The sequence below is a fragment of the Athene cunicularia genome (genome assembly GCF_003259725.1).
Source record: "Athene cunicularia isolate RWA chromosome 9 unlocalized genomic scaffold, athCun1 chr9_part1, whole genome shotgun sequence".
NCBI lineage: Eukaryota > Metazoa > Chordata > Aves > Strigiformes > Strigidae > Athene > Athene cunicularia.
Genome location: NW_020799110.1, coordinates 24,370,079 through 24,385,499, shown reverse-complemented (window position 1 = coordinate 24,385,499; position 15,421 = coordinate 24,370,079). Strand labels below are relative to the sequence as shown.

At 39.0% G+C, this 15,421-nt stretch overlaps 1 protein-coding gene across 1 annotated transcript in view; it reads right to left on the bottom strand.

Moving 5' to 3' along the window:
* Positions 1-2,798: 2,798 nt before the first annotated feature.
* The window catches only part of PARL (presenilin associated rhomboid like), a 12,781-nt gene continuing 158 nt past the window's right edge, over positions 2,799-15,421 (bottom strand). Inside the window, exons 2-9 of the mRNA XM_026855015.1 lie at positions 15,087-15,343; positions 12,484-12,532; positions 10,382-10,477; positions 8,834-8,983; positions 8,325-8,395; positions 6,871-6,972; positions 4,942-5,039; positions 2,799-3,122 (exon numbers count right to left, since the gene is read on the bottom strand). Coding sequence (XP_026710816.1) covers positions 3,005-3,122; positions 4,942-5,039; positions 6,871-6,972; positions 8,325-8,395; positions 8,834-8,983; positions 10,382-10,477; positions 12,484-12,532; positions 15,087-15,343 — 941 coding nt within the window. The 3' untranslated portion in view covers positions 2,799-3,004. The remainder of the gene's footprint in view (positions 3,123-4,941; positions 5,040-6,870; positions 6,973-8,324; positions 8,396-8,833; positions 8,984-10,381; positions 10,478-12,483; positions 12,533-15,086; positions 15,344-15,421) is intronic.

Below are 15,421 nucleotides of genomic sequence, written 5' to 3'. Positions count from 1 at the left end.
GGGGGGGGGGGGGGGGGGGAATACTGCAACAGAAAGACAAAGGAAAACCATCAAATCAGAAAGCAAACCAGCTGTTGCTGCCAGGAATGGGGGCTGAAAGCTCAAAGCCACTGTTCTAATACTACAAATGAAATTTCAATAGAGCAGATCACTACGCTGAAGCAAAATATTCCTGAAACATGGCAAGGCCACAGCAGACTTTAAGAAAGTCATTGAAAAAGGATGAAGGCTTGTGTCTCTACATGATTAACCATGACTTTATACTTACTGCTATTTTCCTATGCGAACACTAGCTGCTGCCTCTGCCAAGCATCTACATAATTACCACATTGTACTTTTATTCACAATAATAAGCTCTTTGAAAAGGAGGAAAAAAAAAAAGCCTTTCCATGTGGTTAGTTTTGTTTTAGGTGGTTGGTTCTTTCTGTTGTTTTTTTCTGGGGTTGGGGGCTTTTTTTTTTTTTAATTCTTCTAGTTTCTTTGCCATTCAAAGATGTGACAAAATACTGAGCTATTGGCATATACTGATGCCAGACTTTTCAAGGAGGGCATTTGCTTGCCAGAAAGTTATCTTACTCACTCTGGTGAGCTGTCATGACTCCGGGCCATTCCTTGTCTGACTTTCCTATTGCAGTTTGAAAGTCACTTTGGACCAGAGAAGACAGTTTACCTCTGGCAGACAATGCTGCATGAAGGCTCAGGTGCAAAAATGACATGAAACCCACTGCTTGGCCACGTGAATATTTTTGTAAACCTTACATATGTTAAATACCTCTAGGGTTTCTGTAAATGAGGAAGATTTGGATACTGAAGTCTTTACAAGGGTCAATGCGGCTAGGCCTAAAGTTAAGGTGAAGCTTAAGCTTGAGACCCTCAAACCACACCCACTGTCTGAAAAGAAAGTGACTTTCAAACCTCTCTGGCGGTTCCAGCTGGTTTTTCAGGAGCTTTGAGTCTCTGCAACTCTCAGAATCCAGTGGAAGTGCAGGTATCTGAAGGGTCAGCCTGAAAATGTCACAGCGCTCATCTGCACTCCTACAAGCTGAAGGGTACAGCGATACCAGGCTGCCTCACCAGCTCTAACAGACCACCAGCAAGGCTCCAGGCTCTGCAAGTGATACAGGGGCATCACCTTCAAACTTTGAGGTAGGCACCGGCTACTATGGTGAAGAACTTCATTGAAACCTTGACTTATTCTTCTAGACCTGTAAAATATGTCCTTCAGGGTTTATACACTGTTATTTCCTGCAATATTACACCCTGCTCTTTTCAGCCAGGTTCTCTAAAAAACCCTTAGAAAATACCTAAGTGTTGGAGAGACTACATAAGTTGTTGAGTGCACAAGAGGTAATGCAAGGAAGGGGGGAAAAAGTCGACAAAGACAATAGGTTAAACAGGTGAAAAAACAACATGCAAAATATTGTGAGCTGTGACTTTGGAGCTTCTTTGGCATGAAATACTCCCTTATGACCAGCCCGTTCAGTGGCCATCTTCGTTTGCTGCCGGCTTCTCCCTGCCTCGGCGTCTCCCCGTCTTTGGCTGCCCTCTGCTGCAGGCAGGGCTGCACTGTGCCTGCAGCCCTACACACCCGCACGCCTGGTCCCAGCGTCCGAAAAGGAAGCAGGAAAGAAGTGGTCTCAGATTAGAAAGCCAGAAAGCTTCTGCAGCAGAGCAAAGGAATATTAGATACTCCCACTCATCCATGTTTTAAGTGTTTAAGACGACAGGCTCTTAAAGGAACAAAGTCTCAAGTGTCTGATTTTTCCAAGGGAGAAAAATTTAGACTCGAGTACTGGCCTGTGGCAATAAGGGAGTTTACAGTGATTTTATACTCGCATAATTTATTACAACGGGTGTCATTTAGCATTATGCATTCTTCATCCCTACAGGAAATGTATTTTCTGTAAAGTTAAAAGGCACAGGTTCCTTCTTACAGATGCACCATGTTCTTTAGCCAGTCAGTCCATCTGGAATGACTAATTCAGCCTCCAGGGAAAAGTTAAGGGTTTGAACCCGACAACTCACATCTGAGCAGACACCTCAGCCCTTTGCAGGGGGTTGTGTAGTCATACTTGCAAGACAGGCAGAGTAGCAGCATACCCCAAATCCCACTTTTGCTTTTATTTGTATTAATAGGAACATTGGTCACAGTACTACCTTCAGGTTTACTTTAGCAGTTACTCCTGGTTGCAGTGTTGCTGATCTCAGGCACCTCATCTATTTTTGCTGAAGGTGCTAATTTTTCTAGAACTGGCACATTCCAAACCAAATGTTACTGTTCTAAAATTCTCAAAAAAACCTTAAAGGAAACTAGCAATACAGCTCAACTTTAAAATCACAGTGTAAGTCATTCTTTCACTGCACATAGTCATGAAGAGAAAAAGCTGTCACTGTAGTAAATTCTAACAGGATGTGACAGAATCCAGTCGATAGAACTGAGAAACATAGGTTGAATAAACCAGAGCTGATGAATAAAGCTGGATCACTAACCAGTATGTAAGCTTTGGCAAACACTCCAGTATTGCTTCATGTATTTTAAGTTTAAGATCAAAAGAGACCATTGGCTTAGCTCATCTGATCTTTTCAATGCATGCCTTCTAGGCAAGCACCTAGTGTTGTCTGGTGGACATTAGGCAGATGCATGATCTATTTAACTTCCTCAGTTTTAAAAATGTTTATCTTCCTAAGTATTAACCATTTGTACCCTTTTTTGCAGTTTTTTGAGCAACTTTTGGTCACTTCATTGGAAAGCATGTTTTATTCCTCCTTTAAAAAACGTAATGCAGACTGCTACCTCAGAAAGCAATAGGATAAAAACCTTTATTGTTCCACCTTTACCAGAGTTCATTTTCTATTGATAGGCATTTTTGTCACTGTAGTTTACATTAGATGCTTCAGCTCCTTAGAGGCTTAATGTGGAATAGCAAAAAACCTTCAAAACCAATTCAGTCCCACGTCTTCAAGTAATATACCACTCGGGCACAAGGAATCTCCAGGATTAGAATCAGTTAGATCTTCCACCTCCTCCCTTTCCTGTGTTCTTTGTCCTCATTTCATGCCAAGCTTTCACCAGTGGTTCTCTGTTCTTCCATATGAGCTCATGGCCGTAAGTCACGTACCACCTAAGAAAGAAATACTAGTTAAAACTATCCACAACTTTTGACTGTATGAGGAACAAAAAAAAAAAAAAAAAAAAAGTAACTCAAATGCTTAGTATAGGAGACAAGATAAACTAAGGCAGAAAGGACAACATTCTTGCAAAGTGGCAGTGGTAGGGAAGCCGCTTTGTTCTCTTGATTCCTAATAGTCCTTTCTTTGTGTTCTTGCTTGTCTCAGCCCCGGGAATGAATGATTTTCATCCCTTTAATTTCATGCTCTCATGATTTCTACTTTAAAAAGATGCAGAAAACCACTTCCATTTAAGAAACTGTTAGAACAGTACTGTTGCTTGTGCTAATCCTTGCTGACAACACCAAGCAAAAGTACTTTTCTCATATGTAAATACAGCTGCCCCACAATGAACAGCCACATTCCAATCAAAGTGAATTTTCTTCTATAAACATCTAAAAACATTTAATCTATCAAAATTCTAGCCTGATTTATATTTGTAGAGAACTATATATGCTGATACAGGAATATCAACATAAGTAATTAAGCAAGGGAGGTTATGGTGGAGAGGAGAGGCAGGAGGGGAAGCAACTGCATGGAAACAGGTTGAAGGCTCTCCCACAAGCCTAACTTCACACCTAAGCCCTGAACAACAAAAGCACTTTTATATGAGCCATCAGCCAGTGCTAGGTAAACTGGCCATTCCTTTAAATCATATAGGTGCTCTCTGAAGTGGACAACCGTCTGTGAGGTTAGCCATTCAACTTATGTTCTTAATAGAGGCTCTGTTTTAGGATGAAGTGACCACAATGATCACAGAGCAGAACACATGTAGGTGAGGAAGGCAAGATACTTGTCAACTCAAGACAATTTTTACTGCAACTGCTACTCTATTTTAATAATACGTGAATTTGCATTATAATGAACAAGCTGGTATCATCATGATGGCAGAAAGTAGTTACCATTCAGCAAGACTACATCAAATTGTGATGCCACAGAAGGGGAGAAAAGGGACTGCGGTACAGAATTTACAAATTCTATACAGAACTTAAAACAGAACAGCAAGGCCAAGAAACAGCAAAGGCAAACCAGTTTGCAGACCAAAATGAAAGTGTCCTCCACCTGTTCTCTTTCTGGCTTAGTTAAATCTGAGGTAGGCTTTTAAAATGCCTACATTAAATGTTTAAAAACACTTTTAGCAATAAGTGTGCAGATTAAGACATCGTTGCAATCAGAAGGGGGAAAAACTCATTAGGCAATGCAGTTCAAACATGGAACAATGCAGAACTCTTTCCTACAAACTGGTTTCTAGTAGTTCTTCCCAATTAGGAAGGCTCCACACAAAGGCAGTGCAGCAACACAGAGAAACAGAAGTAGAGGCTGCTCAAAGGAATTTGGCCTGAGCTTATACTAACTCTGTAGCTCTCTAAATTGTCAATTAGAGGAAAAACACTGAGACAAAGACATTATCTTAGCTGCTTAATTCTAATGTTATTTTAATTTGTCCTTGCTGTGATTTGTGAGAATCTTTTCTGCCTTTTGACTCTCTTCAATGTGCTGAAGAGAGCAGGAGAGACAGCCAGCCCACGTTATGGTGATAGGACAATCTGACATCTAATCTATCATTCTGAGGCAGTTCAGCTCAATTTTTCAGTTCTAAGCATTTGTTAACAGTATTTTCCACACAAGGATAACAGCGAGTTGCCTTTAATGCTACTTAAGACAGCTTTCAAAAAAACCCCCCACACTTCAGAAATAAGAGGAAGTGAAGAGGAAAATATATAGGATAAATTTAAATACAAAACAAACAGAAGTTAGTAAATACAGACTCACATTCCAAAGAGAGCTCCCCCAAGATGTGCAGCATGGTCAAAAAGTCTCCAGCCTAGAGTAAGCCCTGCAGTGTCAAATGCAATTATGGCTTTTAAAGCCTGGAAAGAAACAGAACATGGAAAGGATGGGATCAGTCACAGAATGTAATGGCCACCAATAACAGTGTTTCTTATTCTGGCACACAGCAAAAATCTGGGATCAAAACACATCCTCTAAATTTTATAAGAAAGCAATCACTGTAAAAACAAAACTCCAACAATATTAAACCAGACTTGAGTCCTTTGTTGCACTGTGCTGTCAAAACGCAGCCATGAGCAGCTACAGAATAGTGCTGTGTAGGAATGTGTGCTTCTCAAATGCTCATCTCTTCTAATCTTAATTTCTAAAACTACACATACATTCCAAACTCAGGTCAGAGAAAAATAAGGAAGTTGCTTGAAAGAGTATATGCTATAAAAGACACCACAAAATACATAACTGCAACATTTTAATTCACTAATTTTGACATAACTTAGATGCCTCTGTTCTCCCAAACACAACTGTCTAGTGGATAGAACATGTAGGGCAGCATCCCTGTCATCTTATCTGATATAAATGGACCATCACATCCTCCTCCATAACACATCTGTTGGAAGGTAGAAAATCAGATTATTGTGAACAACTCCATGGCCAGAAACAGCACAAGCAAGAAACAGCATACCATCCTCAGGAGATGCAAACCACCATAACTGTAATTATGCAAAATTTTACTAAATGCCTCATTCCAAAAAAACCCAACAGACTTAATGTTAGGATGAAATGTTACTTTAAGTAGGATTTCTTTCCTTAAGCATGTGTGTTAGGATAGCAGCTATTATATTGGCTTGTTTATTTCAAAAGCTGATTACAGTATATGGACCACGACAGTAAGGTAGGCTAAGTACACAGGGCTTCGAAATAAAATTACATAGTAGGGCTAAAATTATTCCAGTGTTTATACTGCAATAGCCAACACTGCTCTTATTTTACTGCTGCAATGAGTACTTCCTTATGGCAGCGCTCTACGTGGCTCTGCCAGTACTTCTACCCTGGCCATCTTTTGAAGGAAAGATGCAATTAAAGGATAGCATGCAAAAACCAGGTCCACTCAAGCAGAAGTGTGAGGAAAACACAAAGGCTGTATCTAAGATCACTTGTTCAAATCTGCAAACCTCAATCACAAAAAATATTAAATCTCAAGCTTTGTCACTTCAAGATCGTAAATGCTTTAAATAAAAGAACTTTAAGTAGTGGGCCAAAGATGATTAACTTATTAAAGCAAGTCAAGATATACACAAGAAGCTTTTCTTAAATGGGGCAGTGAATGTGCTTAAAAACTTAATGAAACAAAAAAGGAGTTGTAGTACTACACATGAAGAAATGCCTCAGCAGTTTATTTCTAATCCCAACAGTGTTCTTGAAAGTATCAAAAGATGGTATCCAAATGAGGAGGCAGGTATTCCTCCAGGGCTGGAATGTTATTTCCATTGAGAAGGGAAATTCTGTTTTTCCCATCGTGGTAAATTAAAGAGTGCATCATCAACATTAGATTAGCCTGTAACAAGTGCTGCTATAAAAAACCACCACTCATCAGAAAGAACAGTGCGTGTATGCACATCTCTTCTGACAGAAGAACCCAAGTCCCTCCCAACATCTTTCACCTCTTAGTATCAGATTGAAACACACCCATGGAGGATGGAATTTAGAATAATTCTGAATTCACTACACACTTGTGTAATGACCATGCTAGGCTGCAACCAATCAGAATCGGTCTCCAGGAATTCCATGACCTGTATTCTCTTTCAAAATAAATATAACAGCTTAGAAACACAAACAAAGAGGAGACATGCCCAGATACTGAGAGGTATGGGGAAAAAGAATAGGATTTCTTTGAAGTTCAAAGGCACTTACGCTTCCTGCTGTAAATGTGAACATTGGAAGAAATATGATGGCTAGTTTTGCTTCTGGCATCTTTGTACATACGGCTGCAAGCACAGTCATTATTGCTCCTGACTGTAAATACATTAAAATACATCAAAGTAAGCTGAGATGTTACATAAGGGAAAATTAATTTTTCTGCATGTGAACCCGTTTTCCTTTTGACTTGTATTTTCAAATGCAGCCCTGTGGTAAACCTCAAAGCACCACATCAAAGTTCAGAATAAAGAGTTCAGAAGAAAAAACCAAGACACCATGATTTAACTTAAGTAACTGAAATTTAAAATACTGGAAAACAATACCCCTTGGATACTCTTACATAATTAAGAAATAACTCCCCCAATTTTTAAGATAACAATTTATGTTAATGTGCCTTTTTTCCCCAGTAAACCCTAGAAATCTAACATATATTAATCAAACACAGACATCTCGGATGAAGGGAGTCATTATGAAGCTTGTACCAAAATAATGAAAGTAACAGATGGATAGGGACAAGAAATCTTTTCTCAATAAAACAAACAATTCCCTGCTCTGCATTAAATTGACCATATGCTTTTGAATCCATGAAATACCTCAATGAAAAGGTTGTGAATACAGTGAACTAATGCAATGTGTGACAAATACATTTTAAGTTCAGAACAGTAAGTCTAATGGAAAGTAACTTGCTCCAGATATAGTTTATTCACAAGATAAAGGGACAATACGTGGACAGCACTACCAAAAATTCAAACTTCGGAACAGTTCAACAGTTTTTTTCATTCCTATTGGAAAATGAGAATGTGACTTTTGGCTTTTATAAAAATTATTTAGTAAAGTCAATTAGAAGCCTTTAAAACTTGGTAAATGGCTAGGTTGACCTTAAATTTATAGCAAGTGTCTTAAAATGCTTTAGTACTAAAGATACTTGTGAAGAACTGACAAGCACACCACCTCCTCAGTCTGCCTCGTATCTTTCATACTGTGAGACTTTTGGCAGGAGAGCTGCTGCCCTCTCTGCACAGCATGCCCTACAACTTCTACTGGTATCACATGCTGATTTGGATTGTCTGATTATATTTTCTCTTTCTGAAGTATTCCATTTTTCAATTAGAGAAGACTGATATACAATTATGAAAACATTCATGAAATAAGTTACAGAACTGAATTATCTGCTTAGTGACAAGAGGTCCTGCTGCTATGTACTCATATACAAGCCATTAGCATTAAGTGGCATTAGCTCTGGGCTGCCACTGCAAGAGAGTTAACATTTGAAGAACAGGCAAGTTCTTGCACAGGAATCACAGCCTCATTATCTGTTTTTGGTAAACCTTCCTAGTTTCCATTATCCCAAATTTATTCTTGGCTTTTAAGCCAGTTAAAGAATACAGCAGGCATTGAAAATGGCTTCAGAGATCATTAGGAGGTCTCCCCTATTCCATGATACTTACAGCTCCAAGGGATGGTTCAAACCTTCCAGTGACCATTTTAGCAATGTAACTGACAAAAGTGGAGATAACCCCTGGAAAGGAAAAAATTACTATTGGAAACAATGCCAACAATGCAGACAAGCATCAGAAAGTTCAACAATGTTACCTGAACACCTTCCTAAAGAAGGCAGTAGAGGTGGCATGGGTGGGGTTTTTTGTTGATTGGTTGGTTTTGGGTTAGGGTTTTTTTGGTTTTAACTTGAATTAACTGTTATCTTTTCCCATGAAACTCCCATGAGTCTGTATTAAGAGCTATTTTATTTTGTCATGGTATTTTGGAGCCCAATATCCTAAAAACCCATCAAAATTCTGTATGACAGCAAATAAATACTGCAGTTAGTTTAGAGCAATGTGTGGGACTGAACAATGGCCATCTGTCATCATACATCTATTAACCGTGCACACACTTTACTTGCATGCATACACATTTATATTTTTTAAGTGTTGTAAATATATATATTTAACATTACCAGCAGAAAGATACACTGCAATGAACTGCTCACATCCCAGAAGAGACACAATGCTGCTGGAAAAACTCCACAAAACATACATATTTGCTGCCATGTGGAAGAGAGAGAAGTGACTAAATGTAGACAGCAGCATAGGAGAACACAGGGCTCCTACAAAAGAGAAAAACAATTTAAAAAAGTCAGTGTTTTAATTTGCTTCAACTTGCATGTCATGCTGACTAGAAATTTATCAAGACATGCTATAGGCTAATTATGCTTAGAATTCTCAAATACAAGCTAAGTAACCCAGAAATGTAACAATTTTCAAATTCCATCCAATACCTTTTGAAAGGTAAAACATATACCCCAGAGATAAGCAAACTGTACAAACAGCTACTTTAGAAAAGTCTTAATTACCTACTGGGGGATATTTCATATAAAATATTTATCTTATGACATGTCTCCTATGCTCTGTAAAGGAAAAAAAGATTTTATTTATGTATGTATACAGTAAAAAGATTTTTAATATATTAGCACCTTAGTTTGCTACAGAGATGGAAAACGTTTCAAAAAGCTATTGGCTCTCCTCACTGAAACAGTGGCCTTAAAAATGCAAAAAAGCCAATTAGCAGGTTTGAAGGTCACCATTATTTAAAATAGGAGTGTTTGGGGTGACTGATGCTCAGATCTGGATAATAACTAAACTAGGTTTGGAGTGTGTGTGGGGAATTGGCTGAGTTTCCAATTTTTCAGCAGAGATTAAAGAGGATAGCAGAAAGTACTCTCCTAACACGTTTGTCTCATCCTTTTTCTACTGTAGAAGTGAAAATTAATTGTTCTGACATTAAATACTAGTAACTTGCTTTCCTAAGTTAACAACTTCAAGACATTTCACACACAGTGAAAGCCAAGTTTGTGGTGTTTGGTTGGGTTTTTTTGTTGTTGTTTTTGGGTTTTTTTTTTTTAATATGACCCAAAGCACGGCTTTGAAACAAGGCCTCTGTACACAATATAAAGACTAATGCTTGTTTATTGACGAAAGTGCACATAAATGTGACTTATGACTGTTCTATCTGCATCCCACAGAACATTTGGGGGGGATTAAAAAAAAAAAAAAAATAATCACACTTGAGTCCAGTTTTTGAATGGCATTACACAGTGCAATTTATTTTCCTCCTTCCCAAAGAGTGGCATGGTTTGCATTCTGCCCAGGAAAGCAGGAAGGGTTGATATCACTGGGAGAAATGTCTCTCCACTTTTACAAAGGCATGAGCTGCAGCCTACTGAATGCAGTAAAAGGCCAGATGGCAGGCAAGCTTTGACACTACAATATTTAGAAAAGCACCAGCATTTTGTTTGTTTTAAAGAAATCAGATCCATTACTTCTAACTTTTTCCCCCTCACACCATTTCCTGTCTGGATAGCACAACGCGTTTGGGTGTGACTGAGACTGCTTGTGGGTGGTGGAGCTACAAACCAGCCACGCACCATCTAACGCTTCTGCAGTATGGTCAGAGGTTCTGTTACATTCCATGGTAGAAAAGTCACCCGAATTAACTGTTCACTTACTGGAAGATGGATCTGAGGTGAAATATGTAAACATAATCCGACGCATGCCAGGCAGCCTCCATAAACAGAATACGAAGACATTTGCAGCTATAATACCTATAAAGAGGGGAGAAAAAAAGTATAAAAGCAAATGATGAATGTAATATGACACAATGCTTATTGTAAGCAGGCATTCAAAAGTAAGCTTACAAGAATCATACTTTTTCTTCACTATTCCATTAAAAGCAGTACAATTTATGGAGTTCAGAAAAAACAGAAAAATACCAAAAGCTGTATTTGAATAGTAGAAGTCTTTCAGAAGCATGACATTTAATTGCAACTGTTTGTTAAAACAGTGTAATGAATGTAACAGTCCAGAAAATCTGCATTGAAGATGTTCAAGCTACAGTTTCAAACTTCTGTTCCACTGTAGAACCAATGAAACAAGTCAGCTTAAAAGGTCTCACTTCTTGCCTCTCAAGCTGCTTATTCCCAAATGCTGCCAGTCTGCTGCCCGGTTGAATTTAACTGCTCATGGAGGGGAAAAGACTAAGGGAACCATACAAACATGCAGTATGCATCCTGTCCATTTTCAGGGAGCTTTGGTTTTGAGGGAATCGTAAAGACACTGTTCAGAGATCAAGCATAAAAAGTTGACATTGCTAAGGCATAGTCACCTCCGAGAGGCAGCAAATGCACAGACTTTTACTTCACAGAGGTTTATTGCAATCTTACTTTATTTCAAATAAAAATGTGAATTACTAGAAATATAACTATGCAAATTTATTTTCTCTTGTTTAAAGTGTCTTTATTTTTATCCAAACATTTAGATATTTAAAATGTTTTTATAATAGCTAGAAACATTAAAGGGGAAAATAATTCTGATTCCTGGTAAATGCCACATAATTATTCTCTGTTTGAAGTCTGCAACAAAACGTAGGAACTCTGACAAACTATGATATACAAATCATAGAACCAAAACGTCAATAGATTTAACACTCCATCCTAGTCCACCATGCTCTTTCATTAGAGGAAACATTTTGTCTGCATACTAAACCAAGATGTTACAGAACTGTCAACAATCTCAGTACAGTAAGTCCAACTTTGTTATGGCAATCAAGAGTACCTATCTCAATGGCTCAGGGTCTACCAACTAGAATTTCTATTGCCTGTTAAGATTAACTAGATGCTGAGAGACATTCTAGAGACCACAGAACGTGATTCTTCACCACCCCTGCCCCAATACAGTATTTGTATCTGCATCGTGACCTGGCTTGCATGTTGAAGTGCAATTCAAAGCACTGTACAAAACTTCTTGACAGCACTTGAGTGGCCTGAGATTATTTCTGACCCAAACATCCAGCACTTATGCAATCTGTTCTTAGACTAGGAGTCCACTCTTCAAAGAGGTAATAAGTTAATTGGAATTTTTTTTCTAAAGTGTTTCTACAGAAAAGTAAATGATTTAGAAATAGCATTTAAGTAACCTTATGCTAACAACCTGCTAATATAGATTCAGTGAATACTTAATGTAGAATATATTATAATATATAATATTAATATTATATATTATTATATAATATAAAATATAGCAGATATGGCTCAGCTACTTGGATTTGAATCAAGTTTTGATCAATTTCTCTCCACATATTACATTTATCTTGGAGATTTCAAGTGACATTAGGCTAACCAATCAAAACTACATCATAACCAAAGGAAAGCTGACAAGATAATTTTCTGCTATTTTACATACATCACACTACAAACAAGAAGCATCTATTACGGAATTTTATTTCCACATATCAGTGGAAAATATATGCCTATTCCTTCTAAAGGCATTTGCTGTTTTTTCACAGTTCCTGAGGAAAATATTGCCTGTAGAAGATTCTAGTTAATCCTCTACACTCTCTTGCGCAGATGCATAGGAATGTTTTTAATGCATACAAAAAATAGTTTGTAAGAAGGAAGTGCAGCAGAAATAGCGTATGTGCAGGTGTAAGTTTACACATGCTTTGTGCCTAACAATCTAAATGTGGTATGAAAGCCATCTGTTTTAACATACTGTACCTGTTTGCCATATTTTTCTTCCTGTGAATGTCTAATACTTGTAAGCTAACACAAACCTGTCACAGTCCGCTGACCCTCAGTCAGGTTATTCCACCAGCTGTTAACCTGAAACAGAATTGTACATCAACGCTACTGTAGAGTATTTGCAATTTCAAAACCAGTCACACAAGGTTCTACCTTTTTAAGAATAGAAAGCATTTGAAATCTCAAGTAAATTGGTTTCAAACTTTTTTTATTTCTGACTGGTTTAGCTTTCCAAGTTGGCATTTTCTTGCTCAAGAAGTTATCTACTCTCCTTTTCGTAAAATATCCCAAACCAGATGAAGAGTTTCTTCAAAAAAAATGCAGTTATATCCTTTTACACAACTCCATGGGTTTACTTCTGCTTGTACTAAGCAAGGATCTAGCCATAATGCTTACTTCAGCAGATTAGCCAAAGTTAGTATAAACCCTGCCTCAACTAAGCCTCATCCTAAGGCTGTCTAACATCACACCACCCACCTTTGAGAGATTCCACTTTTGTGCCAGGGTCACTTTTGCAGAGGTGGCTCACAAGATGTGGAATCCACTCCCCCTTGCGTCCAGCTCACCCAGCCCTCCTCCAAGTTTAAAACCCCTGAAAAAGTTTATTTTGAGTGCAGTCAGCCCACAGACAAATTCCAAACCCCTTTCCCTTTCTCAGCTTTCAGAATAATTTTGGACAAGTATTTTATTGATAACTCAAAGACCATTCAACCATACTGATGGGAACAACGTCATAAAAATTATCTCTAGGATGGAGGTGGGGGGATACAAATACTGCACGTAAAACAGACCATTCATTATTTGATAAGTAACAACTTCATTACTTTTTTTGTTTAATTCTCTGCCATGGGATACAGATACTGGTATTTTCTATGAAGTTGTCCAGTACAAGAACACTAAACAAACATGAGTTTTCTACAATACAAGAAGTCGATGCTCTCAGAAGCTACTGGGGGATCCTGAACTTTTAAAAATAAAAATTTAACAACTGAAGATGGGGATTGGGAGTTTAAGCCTATTAACAACAGGGGTGTTTTGGGTTGGGTTTTTTTGTTTTGTTTTTACAGCTAATCACCAGCTCTTCCCCTTTAGGTTTTTAAAGGAAAACAAAAGACACTGAAAATATTGTGTCAATCACAATCTCACCTGCAGTTCATACACACTGAGCAAGAAAGCATACTAGGCCTGGCTAGGACGGAGGTAATTTTCTTTATAGCAGCTCTTACATGGTGCTGTATATTGAATTTTTTACTAAAACAGTACTGATAACACACCACTGTTCTAGTTTTGCTGAACAGTGTGTGAACAGCATCAAGGCATTCCCCATTTCTCACTATGCCTCTGCAGTGAACAGACAGGGTGCTGGGAGGGGACACAACCAGGAAGATGACCTGAACTAACCAGAGATATTTCCCATCATATAACATCATGCTCAGCAATAAAAGGGCAAAGAGGGGATTTTAGGAGGTTTGGTCATGAACTGGCTGGGCACTGGTCTACCCACAGGAGATGGTGAGCGACTGCCTTTGCATCATGCGTTTTGGTTTTGCCTCTCTTCTCACACTTATCCATCACTTATTACACTTTTTTTTTCGGTTGTTGCTTTATCTTTACCCCCAAGTTTTCTTGTTTTTATTTTTCCTTTTCTCTTCTCCTATCCCACAGGAGGTTTGTGGGTGAACAGCTGTGTGTCGCTTCGCTGCCCACCAGGGTTAACCCACAGCAAATGCCCATATTCAAAGTAGTACCACAATGCTCACAATTCACATTACAAAAACAGCTCCTCTAGTGTCCTGCCCAGGGCCTCCCCGCTTCTCCAGCTCCACACTCAGCCCTACTTCCCTTGGACAAGCAGACCTGAAAGAGTAATCAAGCCTGGTCCATCACAAGCCACAGTTGTAACCTTGAAACAAATGTAAAGCATATATGCATGTTTAGTTTTAAATATGCTTAACTGAAAGCTAAATGACTGATGCTTTCAGGATGTCAACTAAATTTATAAGCCTTGCAGGACTTATATTGTTCTCACTGCCTGAACTCCAAAGTACTTGCATGGAAATGTCAGCTCTCAGAGGAAAAAAAAAAAAAAAAAGCCCTCTAAACCCTTGTCTTTGTGAAGTAAAGGTTGAAAATACAAATGCATTTCAGAAGCCAGAGCATTAAAAAAATATATATTATGCTTAAGGTTCAGAATTTAAGCTAGCGCTGCGCTCTTTGGGAATTCGTGTTCACTGTTGACAACACTTAAGATATAGCCAGACTAGATTTTTTTTTAATAGTCAAAAAGCAAAAGGTACCTAGTTTAGATATACAAACCACTACTACTGACCTCTCTTCCCTGCATTTGAGGGTAAAGATGATTATTTTTTCTCCAGTGTGGCTTCTACAGTGATATTATGAATTACAGTTTTCTAGAAGTAATTCCACCAGTTTTTCTTGTGAGAAATCTATCTACTATACTTTTCTGGGAACCTATTATTTCTCCAAGTTAGAAATCAAGATAAACAGGACAAGTACCTGTTGTACAAACAGTGCTCGCAAAGAGTGCCTACACCAGAGGAAAGACGCGGCCGTGTTTTTAGACTCCCGCAGGGACCCACCCGTGCGCGAAGAGGCCGGGCCTGGCTCCGTGTACCTGCTTTCTGAAGTCCCCCCTCTTCTGCGGCCGTATTTTATCCAACCAGTCTGCTCGAGCTTCCTCAAAATAGGTCTGGACCCGCGACTTGAGCGACTCATACTGCCAGATGGCGGCGGACCCGAAGGCAGAGCCTGTGAACTGGGCGAGACGGCGTAAAGGCAAGATGAACGCACCGTCCCGAGGACAGCCCACGCGTGGCTTCGGCGAGGAAGCCCGGCTCGCCCCGGGCTCGCGTCGCGGGCCGTTCCCCGTTGCTCAGCCCTCACCAACGGCGGCACGTTGATGGGAACTCAGGCACCGCTAGCAGACGGCGCCCCGCCACCGAGCCGCCC